The sequence below is a fragment of the Pongo pygmaeus genome, chromosome 9 (assembly GCF_028885625.2).
Source record: "Pongo pygmaeus isolate AG05252 chromosome 9, NHGRI_mPonPyg2-v2.0_pri, whole genome shotgun sequence".
NCBI lineage: Eukaryota > Metazoa > Chordata > Mammalia > Primates > Hominidae > Pongo > Pongo pygmaeus.
In genome coordinates, this window is record NC_072382.2 from 34,614,016 (window position 1) to 34,635,293 (window position 21,278).

Below are 21,278 nucleotides of genomic sequence, written 5' to 3' on the forward strand. Positions count from 1 at the left end.
TGATGTGATTATAAGTTGCATTTTGAATTTTGGTTTCTGCATATTCATTGTTAAAATATAGAAATGTGACATTGTTTTTTGTGTGTTAATCTTGTATCCTGTGACCTTCTTAAATTCACTTACTATTTTTGGGAGTTTTTTTGTAGGTACCTTAGTATTTTCTATGCATACAATCATATCATCTGCAAATATAGGTAGTTTTATTTTTTCCTTTCCAATCTGTTTATTTATTTGTGTATGCCTTATAGCAGTGGCTAAAACTTTCAGTATTATATTTAATAAGAGCGATGAGAATAGACATCCCTACGTTGTTTCTGATCTTAAAGGGAAAGCATTCAGTCTTTCACCATTAAATATGATGCTAAATGTAGGGTTTTTGTAAATGTTATTTACAAAAAGCAAGGATAATATTTTTATGCCTAACTTGGTAAGAGTTTTTATCAAGAATGGATGTTGAATTTTGTTAAGTGTTTTTTCTGTGTCGGTTGATGCGATCATATGATTAGCGTATTGATGTAACAAATTATACTGATTGATTTTCAACTGTTGAACTAGCTTTGCATACCTGCAATAAATTCCACTCATATAATTTTTAAATTATATTGTTGGATTCTGTTTGCTAACATGTTATTAAGGATTTTTGCATCAAAATTTGTGAGAAGTATTGGTCAGAGTATTCCCTGTGTGCTGTCTTTGGTATTGGTATTATGGTAAATAGGTCTGATAAAATCAATTAGTATGTGTTTCCTCCTCTTCTATTTTTCTGGAAGAGACTGTGTAAAAGTGGTGTTAATTCTTTAAATATTTGGTAGTATTCTCCAGTGAAACCATCTGGGCCTGAAGATTTCTTTTTGGGAGGCTTTTTATTAAAAACTCAACTCCTTTTATAGTTATAGGGCTATTTAGATTGTCTGTGTTATCTTGGTTGAGTTTTGATAGTTTGTGGCTTTCGAGACATTGGCCAGTTTGTCTAAGTTGTCGAATTTCTGAGTGTAAAGTTTTTTTGTAGCATTTGCTTATTATCTTTTTAATAGTTATGTTTTTGTACATGGTCTCTTTTAGCTCTTTGACCATATTTAAAATAGTTTGATTAAAAGTTTTATTAGTACATCTAATTTCTGGGCTTCCTAAAGTATAATTTCCATTAATTTTTTTCCTGTATAATGGGCTACACTTTGCTTTTACTTTGCATGCCTTGTAACTTTTTGTTAGAAACATTTTGGATATATGGCAGCTCTGGAAATCAGACTCTTCTCACTTTCTAGGGTTCCTGCTTCTTGTCTTTGTTTAGTGTGTCTTTGAACTAATTTGTCTTTGAACTAATTTGTAAGGTCTGTTGTCTTTGTTGTGTGTGGCTACTGACTTTGCTGTTATATTAGTGATCAGCTAGTGATCGCAGAGATTTCTTTAAATACCAAAGGAAACAAAAAATCTCCTAGTTTTTGCAGAAGGGCTCTGTGTGTGTGTGTTGAGGCATACCTTCAATACTTAAACCAGGCAGTTTTCAACTCTGCCTGTTATTCAGCAGAAGCTTCAGATTTCTCTAGTGATACCTTATGTTTATGATATGGGCAAATTCAGGAGTATTACATTATTTCAAACAGAACCAGAGAGTATTTCTAAATGACTGCTTCCTGCTTGGCATTGGGCCTCCCCACTTGTCTTTGGGTCTTTTCTTTGTCCTGCTTCCCAGAGAAACTCTGTCTTTGCAGCTCTCCTTGCTGTATCTCCTTGTTCTTTTTACTTGATGCTTATTGGCATGGTGGTGGTGGTAGAAGATAGCGGAAGAAGGGCATTCTCTGATATTCTCATTAAACCTTAGTCTTAGGTGAACCTGAGTCTCAGGATGAGATCTTCATGAGTGTTTGGTCCCTCCTTCGTATGTAATGGCCTAGCATGTATTCTTGCTCCTCCCACAATGAAAGAACTGTTGTTGCCTTGTTCTCCCAGTCCTCCTCTTCCCAGTTGCTGCTTAGAGGAGATAAGGAAGATAGGTCTGCCTAGGTAGAATTTTTAGTGATGACTTTTGGTCCCCTTGCCCAGCTGCAGAGGGTTTCCACTAGTGCTTTTAGCTATAGTTTCTGTTGCCCTCCCCTCTGCAGATTAAGGGTTTTGATCTGTAGAGGAAATAGGGAAGATGGTTTGGGACTGCTCTTCCCCTACATAGCCAGCGCTGCAGGGGAAAACTTTTTTTTTTTTTTTTTTCTTTTTTTTTTCTTTTATTGTAATTATTATTATTATTATTATTATTATTATACTTTAGGTTTTATGGTACATGTGCCCAATGTGCAGGTAAGTTACATATGAGGATTTTTCTCAACCTTTTCTGTAAGCACCTGGTGGGTTTCCTAGAAGAAAAGCCTGCTAGAAAGTATAAACCTCCCTATTTCAGGAGATTCATATTTTTACAGTAGCCTACATTTTACCTTTAGTAATTTATTAAGGACTTTTCATTGAAGCTTCTTACCAGTCCTCAGTAGCTTATGTCCCAGGTAAGCAAATGTCAGGGTTCTGTTTCTCTAGGCACCTGTCTGTATCCAGATTTTGGGTACTTGATTGATTTGGGACCTCAGTTCTATGATGGACTTGTCTATTTAATTTGCAGTTTGTCCAGATTTTTTTCTTGTTGTAAAGGTGGGAGTATGCTATTTCCATATCTCTCCAGAAAGAGCTGAAACTGGAAGTTTTAAAGTCTTTATTTTTATAGCACTTTTCTTTTTCTTTTTGACTTAGGAAGCAGAAATTCATTATGAAGAGCAGATTGGTAAAATTATTGTGGAGACACAGGAACTTAAATGGCAAAAGGTGAGTGATATGGTTAGGCTTTGTGTCCCCAGCCAAATCTCATCTTGAATTGTAATCCCCATAACCCTATGTGTCAAGGGAGAGACAAGGTGGAGGTAATCGAATCATTTGGGCAGTTTCCCCATGCTGTTCTCCTGATGGTTCTCATGAGATCTAATGGTTTTATAAGGGGCTCTTCCCTCTTCGCTCAGCACTTCTCCTTTCTGTCACCTTGTAAAGAAGGTGCCTTGCTTTCGCTTCGCCTTCCATCATGATTGTAAGTTTCCTGAGGCCTCCGCAGACATGCTGAACTGTGAGTCAATTAAACCTCTTTCCTTTATAAATTACCCAGTCTTGGGCATTTCTTTGTAGCAGTATGAAAGCTAACTAATACAGTGAGTATTTTTTTCTCTCAGATTAGTATTTATAGCATCTATTTTAAAATGTATTCTAATCCTTATTGCCAAGTTAATTTTTAAATTTTCTAACATATTCAGGGGTTAGTAGATTATTTTAAATAAAATCTCAAGAAAATCCCAACTAAAACTGTTGGTAACATTTAGGCTTCCAGAAAACTGAGAATAAGAATTTTGTTCAGGCTTTTTGATACGGCACTGTGAATAACTCTGAAAACTATTTTACATCTGAGAAACACATTGTGTGTTATAGGGGAGTGAAAATACTTCGAAAGCAATGAAACCTCATAACTAGTACCATATTTTTCCAGGGTGTTATTACATAATGTAACCAAATATTAAAAAATAGTAGCAGCTCTTATTTTCTCCATAGCTTTATCTGTATTGAAGCATTTATGATAGTGCTTCTCATGCTGTTCCATCAGAGTAATCTTAACAACTAAAACCTGAAAGTGTAATTATGCTGATTTCTGTTCTCATTGTTTGGTAATATTGAAACAGGAATTGGGGGTAACATCAGAATCAGAAGTCAGGTGATAGTGGATAGACCAAACATGAAATAATTGGAATTTCGAGGCTAGACAGATCCCAAGGTTGTGCAGATTGTGGGAGTAAAATCAGGGTTGAATTATATGAAGGACAAGTCTGAAACAGACCTATCTGTGGAGGGAAAGAATATGGAGGGAAAGAATAGGTAAATACTGAGTACAACTAATTTCAAGCAGATTTTAAAATGTAAAGTTATATCTTGTTTTTGCATAGAACTAACAGCATAAAGTTATCACAGTCCCTAAGGTAAGTTTAATGAACCCAATTTAATGACCAACTGCCGTGGCTCACGCCTGTAATCCCAGCACTTTGGTAGGCCAAGGCAGGAGGGTTACTTGAAGCCAGGAGTTCAAGAGCAGCCTGGGCAACATAGTGAGACCTTGTCTCTATTAAAAAATACATATATTAGTAGGACGTGGTGGTATGTGCCTGTAGTCCTAGCTCCTCGGGAGGCTGAGGTGGGAGGATCACTTGAGCCCAGAAGTTTGAGGCTGTAGTGAGCTATGTTTGTGCCATTGCACTCCAGCCTGGGTGCAGAGCGAGGCTCTGTCTCTAAAAATAAATAAATCCAATTTAAAATGTCAAGAACATATTTTGGGTACTTAAGCTTATTCTAAGGTTTATGTGGAAATAAACATACAAGAGTGGCTGGGAAATTTAAAAAAGAAGGGAATGAAATAGTCATGCTTGATTCTTAAACATAATATAAAGCTGTCATAATTAAAATAGCTTGGTGCAGTATACATAGTTATTTAGTAGAACACAACAGAATCTAGAAATAGATCCAAATACATAAGATAATTTAGTGAATGTTAATGGTGGCCTTTAAATCAGTGGGGAATAACAGATTATTCAAGAAATGGTATTAGAGCTGGATTCCATCTGAAGAAAAAGCCAGATTCCTACCTTTACCAACTTTTAGAAAAACAAGAACTTTCATATGTTGTTAGCAGTGTAAATTAGAACTGCCTGGTTGCATTCCCTCAAATCACCAAACAACTTGTTAATAAAGCAGGTGTGTTTATTGAAACTCATTGCAGTAAGTGAAAACACTACTTTTACAGAGTCTTAGTATTTCAAAAGGTGAAAATCAGTATTGGACTATGTAGAGGGTTATAGGGTCTAGGTGCAAGCAGATTTAGGCAGATCTTTTAAGGGAAGATATTGATGGGGATTGGGCAAATTTTGTAATGCAGTATTTTAGGATTGTGAATGTGGCAACATTGAAGCTCTTGAAGCTACACTTGAGAATAAATAGTTGTTTGATAAACCAGATGTTTACCCAAATAAACTATTGTCTCAGATAAGTTGTTTTGCAGCAGTTGCCTGAAACAAACAGTGATATAATTTATCGGTTTTTATAGTCTTATATTTACTGGGCAAAGGTTTCCTGGAACAAAAAACTAAGTTGTGTTGACACAGGTATTCTCAGTTCTTACTCTGAATATCTCTGTTATATTGATGCAGGTGGTTTCAGTTCTCAGTCCTGTTTTTCTTCTTCAACCTGAGCTGGAAAATAAAATAAGCTATTATTATTTAGGATGTGATCAATCAAGATTTATGCTGCTTGATGAAGAGTCATGATGGCATGTAGGCGGTTTCTGGTGATGTGTGTGTGTGTGTGTGTGTGTGTGTGTGTGTATCAATTTTTCCTTTTGTTGGATCATAATTTGTTGGATCATTTTATAGGACAGTGGCTATGCAACAGTACTTAAGGTTCCAGAAGTTACACTTCTGAACACACCAGTGGAAAAACACTAAATAAAAGTTTATTATCAGAACTTGTAGATCACTTTTAAGCCAGCAGCCAGGAATACCTATATTAAACCAAGAGAACAGAGGCCATCCCCAAATCAAAAATTTCCATTAGTAATTGGACTTACACCATAGAGTGGCCAAGAATGTAGGGAGCAATATTAAGGATAAGGACCTTTGAAACCATCATGGTTAATAAATAATATGCTTTTACTCACTTAAGGGGCTGGATTAAGAAAGGGGAAAGAAAGTACCTCAGAAAATAAAGAACAAAAGCCTGCAAATAAAAGCATTGCAATCTTTAACTCTGATTATCTAGGTAGGGTGTTAGCAAGCTTTTTTTGTAAAGAGTCATATAGTAAATATTTCAGGCTTTGTGGACAGTATGGTCTCTGTCACAACCATTCAACTTTGTTATAGTGTAAAAGCAGCCATGGACAGTACTTACATGAATCAGTGTGGCTATGTTCCTATAAAATGTTATGGACACTAAGATTTATATTTTATACAATATTCAGGTGATTTGAAATGTTTTTTTTAATTTTTCTTTTTAACCCATTAAAAATATAAAAACCATTCCTGGCTCACAGGCCATGTAAAAACAGACTCTGTAGGTCTTGGGTAGAGGCTGTCTTGATCCATACCTCTTGAATGGTAGCTGTTTCTTTCTGAATATGTCTGCTCCTGAAGCTTTCTCAAGACTCCTTAGATTTAAATTTCTTGATGGAATGGCATTCCATGTATTAGTGAAACCTAGTGTCTGTTCATCTGGGAAACATGAACTCAAGGATCTATTCCCTGGGGGTTAGCTACTGTGCTAGTAGTTCTTGGTAGGATTATTTCCAACATGGTTTCAGGATGTTTGTTTTTTCTCTCTGAGGTCATTTCTAGAAGACACTACCTCTGAGCTTTTGGTCATATAGAAGAAAAGCAACTTTTATCTGTTTGTGATAAGACTCTGAAACATATTACATTAGTCCCTTGGAGTACTTTGCCACATTTGTCTGAAGTAAAGAAATGTCCAAAATCAGGGGAGAAGTAGCCAACTTCATAGGGCAAACTCCTAACAAGTTTATATGGTAAAAGCCAATGAATATAGGGGAGTATGGACTTCATGGTGTTATGAGTTAGAGGTAACCTTCTTGGTCATGGAAGTTTAAGAGTGTCAGATACAGTGTGCCATTAGTCCTCTCTACTTTTCTTCAAGTTTGAGGATGATAGGGGCAATGAATTTCTAAATAAATGACAAGGTTTTGCAAAGTTCTGTAATGACAGTCCCAGTAAAATGAGTAACCCTGTTCCTGGAGATAGATCCTCAGGTTGGAAACACAAAATCAAGTAATTTGTTTTTCTACTCACAGAACTGTAGCTCTCTGGCAAGAAGTTTTAGTTCATCCTGAGAAGATGGAAGCAACGATGAACATATTCAAAACCTGTTCTAGGGGTTAATTTTAGGAAATCCATTTGAAAGTGTTTATAGGGACCCTAAGGCTTGGATTTACAAGGATAACAGTTTTACCAGGACAGTGCTAATGACAGCTGTACACCAGAGACATCCTCAGCAATTTTAGTAAAATTTCACCACCAATGCTAATTGAATATAATGTTCAGTTTGTCCTTGCTCTGAGGGCTAATTTCCTATAAAATTTTTACAAAGTTCCATTGAGGTCCTCTGGTGCCACCAAGTGTCTGTCCTGAAAGTGTCCTGAAAGTGTCCTGAAAGAGATTTTCTTTTTGTAATTCATTATCACATTTTTTCTTCAGATGCTGGAGCCAGTTGTAGGCATTCCAAAATAGCCTTTTTAAATTTCTTCAAAGATTTGGCTTTTTGGATATCATGGGGGCCGGGACTGTATGTCATAAAGATTAGCTAGGATATTTCCTCTAGCCTTAACGTTATCCCTTTCAGTGTGGCTTTATGATAACCATCCCCTAAGGAAGCATTAGAACACTTAAAATGGTTGATTACTTGAAATTGGGATTCCTACTGAGATCAGAAACCATAATTATTTTTACAGTATTCCAAGATCATGGACTACACCAAAGGCATAGCTGCTATTAATGTTAACTCTCTAATGTCTTGACAACTGGCAAGCTTTGCTGAGTAGAATAAGTTCTGTCATCTGGGCTGGTTTAACCTCTGGTAAGGAGTCATGATTTAGGGGTCAGCTGAGACTGTTGCAGTATATCCTGCCTGATATTTTTTCCATTTCACTTTCAAAAAATGACCTATCAACAAACAAGATTACATGTAAATTTAATCTGGGGAGAGTTTCTAATAAATCTGTCTGAAGCACAGTTATTGCTTAGACAGAGACTAAATCGTCATGGATTTCCCTTTCTTTGGGTAATGGAAAAACAATACCAGGCTTTTTGTTAAACTTGTCTATGAGTAACACTTATTAGAAATAGAGATCAAAGAGATATACTTTATATAGGAAGTTATTGATTACCAAAATATTTCTTGAAAGAAAGTTTGGTGGGTGCTCTGTTCAATCCACATCTCTTTACTACATTAGTATATTTTTTTCATTAAGATATGAAAGCATTTTAACCTGTTTCTATTCAAGCATTTATATATGCTATATATAAAATGAACAGTGTATATATACATATTTATAATGAATAACATAAAAAGTAAATTAGTATATACATGTACATATGTGCAAGCTTAGGTAAGATTATATGACAGACTTATTAGCAATTTTAGGGGGCAATTGTCAAATAGTATTATTGTATAGTTTGTGCAAATTAAAAATTAAAGAGAAATAAGCAATGAGCTTTTCTTTTTCAGTTTTCATGCCTCTTTATTTTTTATTTAGATCTTTAATTGAAAAATAAATATTGTATATATGGGCTACAATGTGATGTTTTGATATACCTGTGTATGTATATGTTGTGGAATGGTTATATCAAACTAATTAACATATCCATCACTTCAATGCTTACTTTTTTATAGTGAGAATATTTAAAATCTACTTTTACCAATTTTGAAATATACATTATTATTAACTATGCTTACTACATGCTGTGCAGTAGATCTCAAACTTATTCTTTCCATCTAAATGGAAACTTGTACCCTTAATCAACATCTCCCTTCCCTCCACCCCAGGCCTCCACCTCCCTAGCTTCTTGTAACCACTATTCTACTCTCAACTTGTATAAGTTTGACTTTTTTAGGTTCTATATATAAGTGAGATCATGTGGTATTTGTCTTCCTGTTAGTAGACTTTCAGGTATTATAGCACTGTGTGGAAATGTGTGGGGGAGAAAGTAATAAAAGTTCATAGGAGGTGAACCTGCTTGCTGAGAAATGTCTTTTTAGTAAATAACAAGGATTGCACAGCATGAGGTACCATGAAGTCTAAATAAATCCTTAAACCACATTAGTAGAAGCCTCTGCTAGTTTGACAGCTGCTAATACTGCCCTTGATAAGGAGTTGGCTTTGGCCACTAGATCTAAGGGAAGATTGTAATAAACAATTAGACCCTGATGACTCCTATGGTGTTCTGTTAGAGCATTAAGGGCTTGTCTACACTGCTGAGGTACAAATAGGTAGAAAGCTTTATGACAATCGGAAGACCCAGAAAGGGGTGCTGTTAAAGTTTTTGTTTTTGTTTTTTTCAATAGGTTTTTAGGGAGCAGGTAGTGTTTAGTTACATGAATAAGTTCTTTAGTGGTCATTTCCAAGATTTTGGTGCACCCATCACCCGAACAGTCTACACTGTACCCAGTGTATATTCTTTTATCCCTCACCCCTCTCCCAGCCTTTCGCCTGATTCCCCAAAGTCCAATGTATTATTCTTAGGCCTTTGTGTGCTCATAGCTTAGCTCCCTCTTATGAGTGAGAACATATGATATTTGGTTTTCCATTCCAGAGTTACTTCACTTAGCATAAAGTCTCCAATTTCATCCAGGTTGCTGCGAATGCCATTATTGCATTCCTTTTTATGGCTAAGTAGTATTCTGTGGTATGTGTATACCATATTTTCTTTATCTACTTGTTGATTGATGGGCATTTGGACTGGTTCCATATTTTTGCAGTTGCAAATTGTGCTGCTATAAACATGGATGTACAAGTATCTTTTTTGTATAATGACTTCTTTTCCTCTGGGTTGATACCTAGTAGTGGGATTGCTGGATCAAATGGTAGATCTACTTTTAGTTTTTTTAAGGAATCTCCACACTATTTTCCATTGTGGTTGTACTAGTTTACATTCCTACAAGCAGTGTAAAAGTGTTCCCTTTTACCACCTCCACGCCAACATCTATTATTTTTTGATTTTTTGATTATGGCCATTCTTGCAGGAGTAAGGTGGTATCACATTGTGGTTTTGATTTGCATTTCCCTGATCATTACTGATGTTGAGCATTTTCCCATATGCTTGTTGGCCATTTGTATATCTCTTTTTTAAGACTCTGGATATTGTTCTTTGTCAGATGTATAGATTGTGAAGATTTTCTCCCACTCTGTGGGTTGTCTGTTAACTCTGCTGATTATTTCTTTTGCTGTGCAGAATCTTTTTAGTTTAATTAAGTCCCATCTATTCATCTTCATTTTTGTTGCATTTGCTTTGGGTTCTTGGTCATGAGATAGATGGCAACACAATAATAGTGGGGGACTTTAATACTCCACTGACAGTGCTAGACAGATCATCCAGACAGAAAGTCAACAAAGAAACAATGGACTTAAACTATACCCTAGAACAAATGGACTTATCGTATATTTACAGAACATTCTACCCAACAACTTCAGAATATGCATTCTGTTAATCAGCATATGGAACATTCTCCAGGAAAGACCATATGATAGGCCACAAAACAAGTCTCAGTAAGTTTAAGAAAATCAAAATTATATTAAGTACTCTCTCAGACCACAGTGGAATAAAATTGGAAATCAACTCCAAAAGGAACCCTCAAAACCGTACAAATATATGGAAATTAAATAACTGGCTCCTGAATGATCATTGGGTCAACAATGAAATCAAGTTGGAAATTTAAAAATTCTTTGAACTGAAAGAAGTTAATGACACAACCTATCAAAACCTCTGGGATACAGCAAAAGTGGTGCTAAGAGGAAACTTCATACCATTAAATGCCTATATCAAAAAGTCTGAAAGAGCACATACAGACAATCTAAGGTCACACCTCATGGAACTGGAGAAACAAGAACAATCCAAACCCAGCAGAGGAAAAGAAATAACAAAGATCAGAATAGAACTAAGTGAAATTGAAACAAGAAAAACAATACAAAAGATAAATGAAACAAAAAGCTGATTCTTTGGAAAGATAAATAAAATTGATTAGTGAGATTAACCAAGAAAAGAGAGACGATCCAAATAAGCTCAACTGGAAATGAAACAGGGGATACTACAACTGATACCACAGAAATACAAAAGATTATTCAAGGCTGCTATGAACACCTTTACGTGCATAAACTAGAAAACCTAGAGGAGATGGATAAATTCCTGGAAATATACAAACCTGCTAGATTAAACCATGAAGATACAGAAACTCTGAACAGACCAATAACAAGCAGTGAGATTGAAGTGGTAATAAAAAAATTATCAACAAAAAAAGTCTAGGACCAGATGGATTCACAGCTGAATTCTGTCAGACATTCAAAGTATTGGTACCAATCTTGCTGACACTATTTCAAAAGAGAAAGAGGGAATCCTCCCTTAATCATTCTATGAAGCCAGTATCACCCTAATACCAAAACCAGGCAAGGACATAACAACAACAACAACAAAAAACCTACAGACCAATATCCCTGAGGAACATAGATGCAGAAATCCTCAACAAAATACTAGCGATCCAAATCCAACAGCAGGCTGTGCATGGTGTCTCACACCTGTAATCCCAGCACCTTGGGAGGCCAAGGTGGTGGATCACCTGAGGTCAGGAGATCAAGACCAGCCTGGACAACATGGCAACACCCCATCTCTACTGAAAATACAACAATCAGCCAGGCTTGGTGGCGGGCGCCTGCAGCCCCAGCTACTCAGGAGGCTGAGACAGGAATTGCTTGAACCTGGGAGGTGGAGGTTGCAGTGAGCCAAGATCACATTACTGCACTGTAGCCTGGGCAACAGAGTAAGACTCCATCTCAAAAATAAACAAAAAACAAATCCAACAGCATATCAAAAAGATAATCCACTATGATCAAGTAGGTTTCATACAACGAATGCAGAGATGGTTTAACAGACGTAAGTCAATAAATGTCATATATCACATAAACAGAATTTAAAAGAAAAATCACGTGATCATCTCAATAGACACAGAAAAAGTGTTTGGCAAAATCCAGCATCCCTTTATGATTAAAACCCTCAGCAAAATCATCATAGAAGGGACATACCTTAAGGTAATAAAAGCCATCTATGACAAACCCACAGCCAACATTTTATGGGGAGAAGTTGAAAACATTCCTTCTGAGAACTGGAACAAGACAAGGATGCCCACTTTCACCACTTCTATTCAACATAGTACTAGAAGTCCTAGCCAGAGCAATCAGACAAAAGAAAGAAAGGGCATACAGATTGGTAAAGAGAGTCAAACTGTCGCTGTTTGTGGATAGTATGATCATATACCTAGAAAACCCTAAAGACTCATCCAAAAAGCTCCTAGAAATGGCAAATCAATTCAACAAAGTTTCAGGATACAAAATTAATGTACACAAATCAGTAGCTCTGCTTTACACCAATAGCAGTCAAGCTGAGAATCAAATTAAAAACTCAACCCCTTTTACAATAGCTGCAAAACAAACAACAACCAAAAAAACATAGGAATATACCTAACCAAGGAGATGGAAGACCTGTACAAGAAAACTACAAAACACCACTGAAAGAAATCACAGATGACATAAACAAATGGAAACACATCCCATGCTCATGGATGACTAGAATCAATATTCTGAAAATGACCATATTGCCAAAAGCAATCCACAAATTCAATGCAATTTCCATAAAAATACCAGCATTATTCTTCACAGAACTAGAAAAACTAATTTTAAAACTCATATGGAACCAAAAAAGAGCCTGCATAGCCAAAGCAAGAGTAAGTAAAAAGAACAAATCTGGAGACATCACATTACCTGACTTCAAACTATTCTACAAGGCCATAGTCACCAAAACAGCATGATACTGGTATAAAAATAGGCACATAGATCAATGGAACAGAATAGAGAACCCAGAAATAAACCCAAATACTTATAGCTAACTGATCTCCGACAAAGCAAATGAAAACATAAAGTGGAGAAAGAACATCCTTTTCAACAAGTGGTGCTGGGATAATTGGCAAGCCACTTGTAAAAGAATGAAGCTAGAACCTTATCTGTCACCTTAACAAAAATCAACTCAAGATGGATCAAAGGCTTAAATCTAAGACCTGAAGCCATACAAATTCTAGAATAACCATAAAAATTCTGGAAAAACCCTTCTAGACATTGGCTTAGGCAAAGACTTCATGACAAGAACCCAAAGTTATTTTTAAGCCACAAAATTCTTGTTCATGTTTAAGTTCCTGAGGAAGATGTTCCATTATTGAGCACGTAAGTTATATAGAGGTGGGGTGATTTCAGAAATGTTTGGAACCTGTTGTCTGAAGTAGCCAGTGAAACCCAGAAAAATTCTTAATTGTCTCTTAGTAATCAGCCTTGGAAAGTATTGAATGGTTTATAATTCATCAGGAGTGATACATTTACCCCGTTGAGATTAATCATACCATAAATAATGTGCTTTGTTCTGACAAACTTCTAAACTTTTTTTGGAATTTTCATGACCTTGCTAAAAGAGTAAGTTGATAAATGGAATCAGTCTTACAACTCTCCACATCTTTAGAACATAGAAAAAACTAGTCCCCATATTATACAAGTGTAGTGTTACAGGGAAATTTAATATCCTTAAGGTTCCTCAGTAAATCCCTGAGGCATCACTATCCAGGTAAATTTTTGACTTTCCCAGGAAAAAACAAATAGGTGTTGACTATCTTGATCTAAAGGGACACTATAGAAAGCACAACACGTATCTATAGTGGTTAAAAAAAAAAAAAAAGTAACTTCGGGTAGCATTGAAGATAACATAGTACTTGGGCTCAGTAATACAAAGAAGTGGGTAAAATATTTATTTTATTTATGGTCTTAAGGTCTTGAACAAATCTTTATCCTCATTCATTGGGTTTTTTGACTGGGAAACAACAGTGTTTAAAGACTGACTCATTTTTACTGTGACTATTTTTATACTCATAAGGTATGAGTCATCTTTTCCCTATTAGGCCTTTGGACTATTGGCTTTAGTTCTTCTTTAGCATCTGGTTTTAGAGGTATTTTGTAAACTTAGTTAGAGGTTTAGATGGGTGGATCTGAACCTTACTGCCAATATCAGTAAAACTTTTTTCCCACAAAGTGCCACTTCATGGAGATCTTCAATTTGGTTTGATCATACATAAAGTTACCAGTAAGTCAACATCCAAATTAGCTACGATCTGATTATGAACAGGAAAGTCATCAGGGGTCTGAGGGGGAAAAAAAAGGAAGAAATAAACAGGAGAGAACTTAATTTTGCAATTCTGTTTACATAATAGATCCCTATCTTTTAATTTGATGGGCATGATGTTGTAAAGGAAAATAATATTTCTCATTTGGGGAACCGAGGTTAGCAGTTAACAGGCTGAAACAGGGAGAATATCTGTGGATTATTCGAGATACCCGTATCTGAGTAGCTCATTGACTTCAAGGGGGAGGTTACTTTTAATATTTAGAGAAATTTCTCTTTGCAAGTTTGAGAATAAAATGAGAAGTTGGATACACGATTTCTCCCCATAGCAGAGTCATTGATTTGCCCACTGATTTTTTTCCTTTATTTTCTTAGCTAGACCATGACAATTATTTTTCTAATGTACTTTCTGCATATAAGTATTTATACGTGTCTTTACCAAGAGGCACTCTCCTCTAGTGCTTGATGACCGCAGTGGGAACATTTAGCTATTTTGCGAAGCCATTAGTTTATTTTATTTGTGTTCTAAGCCTTTTTTTTGAAAATGTGGATTTGGAGATCTAGTAGTAGAGCTATTTCCCATTATAAATTTGTTACATATTAAATTCCCTGCTTCTGTATTTAAGGCTGTTCACAAAAATTGAGGAAAGAGCTGGAAGTCACATCTTCAGAAGCTACTCCTCAAGGAACCTATCCCTGAAGTCTCCAGTGGACTCATTCTTTCCTTCCTTCCTTGCAGATGTGGTTAGAGTCACCTTTATTTTCACAGGAAGAACTTTGGGGATAGCCCCTGAAAGATTTAGTCAAACATCTACAGTTTTTCTAAATCTGCCTGGTTTCCTAAATGGTTTGAGACTTCCTAAGTCATTCTTGGGATGTTCTCACTTTGCCTTTTTCATTCAGTTTTCTTTTTTTCAGCTGATATAGATCTAGGTACAGACAGTATTATTTTTTAAAATTAGCTATGGGAATTAAAATATTTTTAATTACTAACTGCAGAAAAACAATGTTGTATGAGAATAAAAATGTAATCATGGCATACTATGTGGCTCAATATTGCATAATAATTACATAGTCATAACAGTGTAAATGCTGACTATCAATTTAAACCAATTTTGATATAACTCTGTTGGAAGAATAGAGGAGGAGCTGTGGGATAATAGCTGTAAGAGAAAGTTAAACTTCCAACTATCATAATAGTGTCACAGGATCCCTTGAGTGTCACTTCACAAGCCAGAAAGCTCTGTGGCTGGCAGTGCCTCTGCTTGAATTTTCCTCGCATCTGCTGGACTTGTTCCATTCACTTGACCTGGCAGGCTGCGCTTGGCTTGCGATACTGGCCCGGATCCCATGCCTGCCAAACGCAAGCCAGGCACATAGTGGCGAGGGGTGTGTGAGCGAGTGAGCGTGGGGTCTGGCTGCTGCGGCAGGGCAGGCAGCTCCAGGTGCTGGCACAGGTGCCAGCTCTGTGTGAGGTTGTGACTGGACCAGACATACTGCAAGTGGCTTCCACTGCAGGCACCAGTGTCTGGATGAGGGGAATGTGGTGGTGCCCAAAAGCTTGGAGACGCTAGGAACCACAGATCCCCAAAGAGGGTGTTACCACCACTCACAGCTCTCGCCTGGGGAGCCCTGAGGTCTGGGCTTGCAGAAGGGCTCCAGCTCTTCTCTTCCTCTAGTCACCTGCAGTGTGGCAAGCAGTGGGGGTGTATTTCAGCCTGTTTGTGTTACAGCTATTTCAGTCCTGCTGCCCTGCTTCAGCCCGCGGCTCCTGGGCTGGCCTAGCCCCACCGCTGTTTCCCATTGAATGGTGCGGCCACCCAGCACTGGCAGAGGCTGGGAGAGCTATAGTGTTACAGCCCCTTTAGCTCCCACCTGCAGCTTGGCAAGCCCGCCAGGAAAGTGTTACAGCTTCTTTTGCTCCTGCCGTCTGGTGGGTTCTGAGTTCTTGTCCCATGTCTAGGAAGAATGAGGTTACACTGACAACTGGAGGGTTAGCAAGGCAGAGAAGAGCTTTACTGGGTGACCAAACAGCTCTCAGTGGAGAGGAGACCTGAAGTGGGCAGCTCCTTTCTGCAGGGAGTTAGTGCAGATGAGTGTCTCAGTCTGGCTGAGGCCAGGGTTTTTATTGGCTCAGAGTGGAGGAAGTGTGTGCTTATTGGCCCATGGGTGGGCCCAGAAAATACCACTTGATTGGCCAAAGGCATCAAGGAAGTTCTCACTCCTCTGCCACCACTTCACCCAAAGCTGACAGCCCTGGTCCCCCCGGCTTCAGGCCATCCCTGGCTTGAAGGTGGGTTTTCACTGGGGACATCCCTTCCTGCCAGGAGCACCTCCTGTCACCATCAACATGCTGTCTGTAGTGCCCAGGCTGTCCATCCCAAGGGGCACCTGCGGGCCTGCGCTGAGCCACCCTCAGCCCTCTGGCCTCCCTCCTGTGCTCATTGGTGCCCTAAGTTTCACCTTCAGAAGCAGCTTCCAGAGGGGGCCAAGGCAGCCAGGGTCTGCCATGTCAGCACTGCCCCGAGTGTGCGCATACCTGTCCTGGTTGCGACAGTGCCCAGGCTCGGCTATCAGGACATGTCCACAACTTTGCTCCACAGTGGAGCAGACATGGAGAGCAGGGAGAGGCCAGGGAGTGGAAACAGGTACTTTAAGCTTCAGCTTCAAGGGGGCTTCCGCTACCTGCCCGCCACCACACAGAGAAGGCAGAGTGCGGGGATACCTGGGTTTAGAGCTGTGGCTGGGCAGCTGTAGCTGCACCTGGGAGCACGGGCTCCTGCCCCGCCAACTTAGTAGGGCACAGGGCTCCTGCTAGGATCACCTGTTCCCAGCCCCCACTGACTTCGCAAAGCCGTAGCCCTGGCCGCACCTCCCTTGCTGCAGCTGGCATCCTCACAATGGTGGCACCAGATGGGCCACTGTTCTCATCAATAAGAGGTCAAAAGATAAACTTTTAAAATTGCTAACTCAATGTATTATTTAGAAATCTGGAGCAAACAACAGAAAAATTTGAAAGTGGTTGCCACTTTTAGACCTAATTTTTAAATGATGAGAATTGTTAACTTTGATAAAAATAGAAGAAGAATGTTAAAATCATCTAGAATAGAAAGAACAGAACATGCAACTTCCACCAAAAAGGTGGGAGAAGGAGAAAAAAAGAAATGGAATCATATGTAGTTTTTTTCAGAAATTCTCTTGTGGTAGTTTTGGTTTGTGAAAAATTATTCCAGTGAACTTAAAGGTGTATATGTTGCCAGGTAAGCATTTCTGCTTAGATGATAAAACTGGTTTTTGTTGTTGTTGTTGTCATTGTTTTTGAAACTCTAACAGTCTGCTTGTATACTAGGACTGTTAATTTGTTAATTTTAATTACTTTTGGTTAAAAGATATTTTTCTTGAAGAAAGCTTTGGAGCAAATAATGTCCAAAGTTTAAAAATTTTAGAAGCAATGTGTTTTTTTTTCCATGAAAAAAGCAACAGGAAGCAAACATTTTTATATGATGATTCTATGACAATTAAAAAATTATAAAATTGGGCTGGGTACAGTGGCTCATGCCTGTAATCCCAGCATTTTGGGAGGCCGAAGTGGTGGATCGCTTGAGTCCAGGAGTTTGAGACTAGCCTGGGCAACATGGCAAAACCCTGTCTTTACAAAAAGTGCAAAAATTAGCCGGGCATGGTGGCAGACATCTGTAATCCCAGCTACTGGAGAGGCTGAGGCAGGAGAATCACCTGAGCCCGGGAAGGTTGAGGCTGCAGTGTGCTGTGATTGTGCCACTGCATTCCAGCCTGGGCAACAGAGTGAGACCCTGTCTCAAAAAATAATCATAAAATTGGTTTAAAGTTGCATTCCAGGAACACAAAATAATATATGTAGAAGGTGTGGTTGACTTTAAATTGTGAACCTAGTTAAGATTTAAAGCTGAAAGAGAGTTGCTAGAATTTGTGTTTTAACTTGTCATAATTTTTAAAACAGGAAACTCTTCAGAATCAAAAGGAAACATTGGCAGAGCAACACAAGGAAGCGATGGCAGTTTTTAAAAAGCAGGTAATTTCATAAGGATAGACAAACACTACCATTTTAAATATTGCATTTCCTCCCCCTCCCATGAATATTATGGCAAGCTGTTCTCCATAGTCACCAAAGACAAAAAGGAGAACAAGGTATTATGGGAAGTAGGAAATGAATAACATCATTTTTAATCACAACTGACAGTAGAATATAAAGTAGTAGCATAAATTTGTTGAGGGAAATTGGGAAAACTATTTTCTTGGGGATGGAGATATATTTTCATCTGTCCTAAATAATTTAAGTGAATGGGATGTGTGTGTTGTTGTTCTTTCTCTCCCTTTTCCTTTCTTTTATTAGAACTTCCTAGGCTCTTGCCTCTTCCATAGTACCCCTTTACCCAAGTAGAGTTATAACGTTATGATCAAAATCTGAGATGCAAGTAGGGAGATGTCAAAGATTAGAAGAGATGATTATTATGCACTGTAGCCTCCATAAATAGCAATCATCAGTAACTAAGAAATAGTAGTACAAAAATGAGGAAAAAATCAAGAAATGAATCATTGTACAGACCTTCAGCTCATTTGAATTCTGTAGCTTTTCTTGACTAAAATTTCTCTTTGGTTCCTAGTAAGAGAATATTATAATAGTTTGAGAAAATGTGCTCATGTAAAATATCCTCTGAAAGTTTCCTTATCTCTATCTCACATCATTATTTTTTCTTCCTTTTTCCTTTCCTATTTTTATCTTCATCTTTATAATACAAGTGTGTGTAGATGTGTTAATTTTTTTAAGCAAATGACAGACTTTCTTCCTTTAATCTGAGATAGGCCTAACCAAGGTTATGGGAGTTTTAACTGAAGGTTAAGGAAGCAAAAGCCGAAAGTGTAGCATAGTATTCTCTAGGAAAGAGCAAGTCCACATCTCTGCTGTCACAAAGGACTTTGGGCAAGATAAGGATACTCAGATATCTGAAGGGTAGAGGAGAAAGTGCTCTTGGGTTCTTTGTTTTTTTCTTTGTGTGTGTGTGTGTTTTTTAAAAGAAGGGGATCTTGAATGTGAGGAGTGTGAAAAAGGAAATAGGGAAGTTCCAAAGAAAAATTTCATTTCTTGAAAATGTTGCCTAATACCCTTGTGTTGCTTAGAATATTTCATAATTATCCTTTGGTGTGTGTACTTTAGTTTTTCTGTTTTAAAATGTCATTATTTTTATTTATTTATTTATTTAGAGATAGTCTTGCCCTGTAGCCCAGGCTGGAGTGCAGTAGTGTGATCTCAGCTCACTGCAATCTCCAACTCCAAGGCTCAAACGATCCTCCCACCTCCCAAGTAGCTGGGACTACAGGTGCTTAAAAAAAATTTTTTTTTTAAGTTTTTTGTCAAGGGAGTCTCACTACATTGCCCAGGCTGGTCTCAAACTCTAGGGCTCAAGCAATTCTCTCGCCTCAGCTTCCCAAAGTATTGGGATTACAGGCATGAACTACCATGCCTGGCCTTTAAAATGTCATTATTTTTTTAAACAGGTCATAATTTGTTAGGCTGCACATGAGTTAAAAAAATTTTTGAACATAAATACTGTCAAAGATAATACAAATGATACTGATTTACAAAATTGTACCTTTGGAAAATGATACAAGCTGTGATTTAGGAGTGGATGGCAAAATATTCAGATATTTAAGAAAAATTTCTGGAGGAAAAAAACAAAACTTTCAAGGATAGTTGGATCTCTAATCAGTGTGATTAAATTGCTAATTTTGAACTGGGTGTGGTGGTGTGTGCTCTAGTCTCAGCTACTTGGGAGACTGAGGTGGGAAGATCCCTTGAGCCCTGGAGTTGGAGTATAGCCTGGGCAACATAGCAAGACCTCATCTCAAATAAATAAATAAATAGTTCATTTACTTTAGTGACTGGCTGTTTTTCGTTTTATATCATTATTATTTATTTTCTGAATCTGAAGATAACATATTCACATTATTTCCATTTCAAACAATATAGATGTGTAAAGTGTTTCTTTAGTTTCAGTGACCAGTATAGATCACTGTTAACAGTGATCCCTTTATTTTAATTTTTAAAATTGTTTGTCAGTTGCAGATGAAGATGTGTGCCCTGGAAGAAGAAAAGGTATTTATAATTTTTTAAAAATTTTCTGTCTATTAAAAAGTATTTATTTTTACAAAATAATTTAAAACATAGCTAAATGCGTTTTATCATCCATTGTTTACCATAAGAGAAAAGAGCATTAGTAACAAACTAATAGAGATGGTTAACTGCTTAAAATCTTAGAAAGGACCCAAGATAATCATGTTACTTCACTTCTATCATTTTACAGTTCAGAATACAGAGGCCTAACAAGATTAAATGACTTGCCAAAGGTCTCACTTTGAAGTGGCAAAATTGGGACTAGAACCCAGACCTCTTCAGTCCCCAAATTAATGTTCTTCCCATTCCACTGCAGTGTTTCTATTAACCATGATATGTTTTTAGTGCTTTTTCAATGGAATTACTGTCTTTAAAAAATATGGAAATGACTTGCAACTGGGTGCAGACCAACTGGCAAAGGGGATAAAACTTCAACAAACCTAGAAATTTATCTGACACTAAATATTTTCTCTAGCTATTTAATAGTTAATAAATTTTTTATTATATCAATGAACATACCATTAATAATAATCACTTATGGTTTATTTTTAGCCAAAGGTCTTCTGTAAAAAATTCTCCCATATTTTTATATTCATTAGACCAATGCCACCTGTATCTTATTAATTAGAATATATTTATTCTAGTTGCATGAATTAAATAATTATAAAGTGTCTGCAAGTTCTCAGGTAGGATGCTCTACTGATAAAATGATTTGTCATTATAATAAGACATTCTATTTCACGATAATTGTAACCATATAAAGGCCTTATTGTAATTTTATATTTTGAAATCATTAGAAATGTAATTTGTAGTACAGATAGAAGGTTAAAGCCTGTGAAATATTTGGTTTAAAGTAGAGATTTTGGTTTTTTTTTTTATATATATATATATTTTTAATTTAAGTTCTAGGGTACGTGTGCACAATGTGCAGGTTTGTTACATATATATACATGTGCCATGTTGGTGTGCTGCACCTATTAACTCATCATTTAACATTAGGTATATCTCCTAATGCTATCCCTCCCCACTCCCCTGACCCCACAACAGGCCCCGGTGTGTGATGTTCCCCTTCTGTGTTCAAGTGGTCTCATTGTTCAGTTCCCACCTGTGAGTGAGAACATGTGGTGTTT

The 21,278-nt window shown here is 37.3% G+C and overlaps 1 protein-coding gene across 2 annotated transcripts in view; it reads left to right on the plus strand.

The window, feature by feature from the left end:
* Positions 1-21,278, plus strand: part of CCDC73 (coiled-coil domain containing 73) — a 186,055-nt gene that overhangs the window by 68,364 nt on the left and 96,413 nt on the right. For both annotated transcript variants that reach the window (XM_054441614.2, XM_054441615.2), the window contains exons 3-5: positions 2,734-2,805; positions 17,977-18,048; positions 20,095-20,130. In XM_054441614.2, coding sequence (XP_054297589.2) covers positions 2,734-2,805; positions 17,977-18,048; positions 20,095-20,130 — 180 coding nt within the window. The remainder of the gene's footprint in view (positions 1-2,733; positions 2,806-17,976; positions 18,049-20,094; positions 20,131-21,278) is intronic.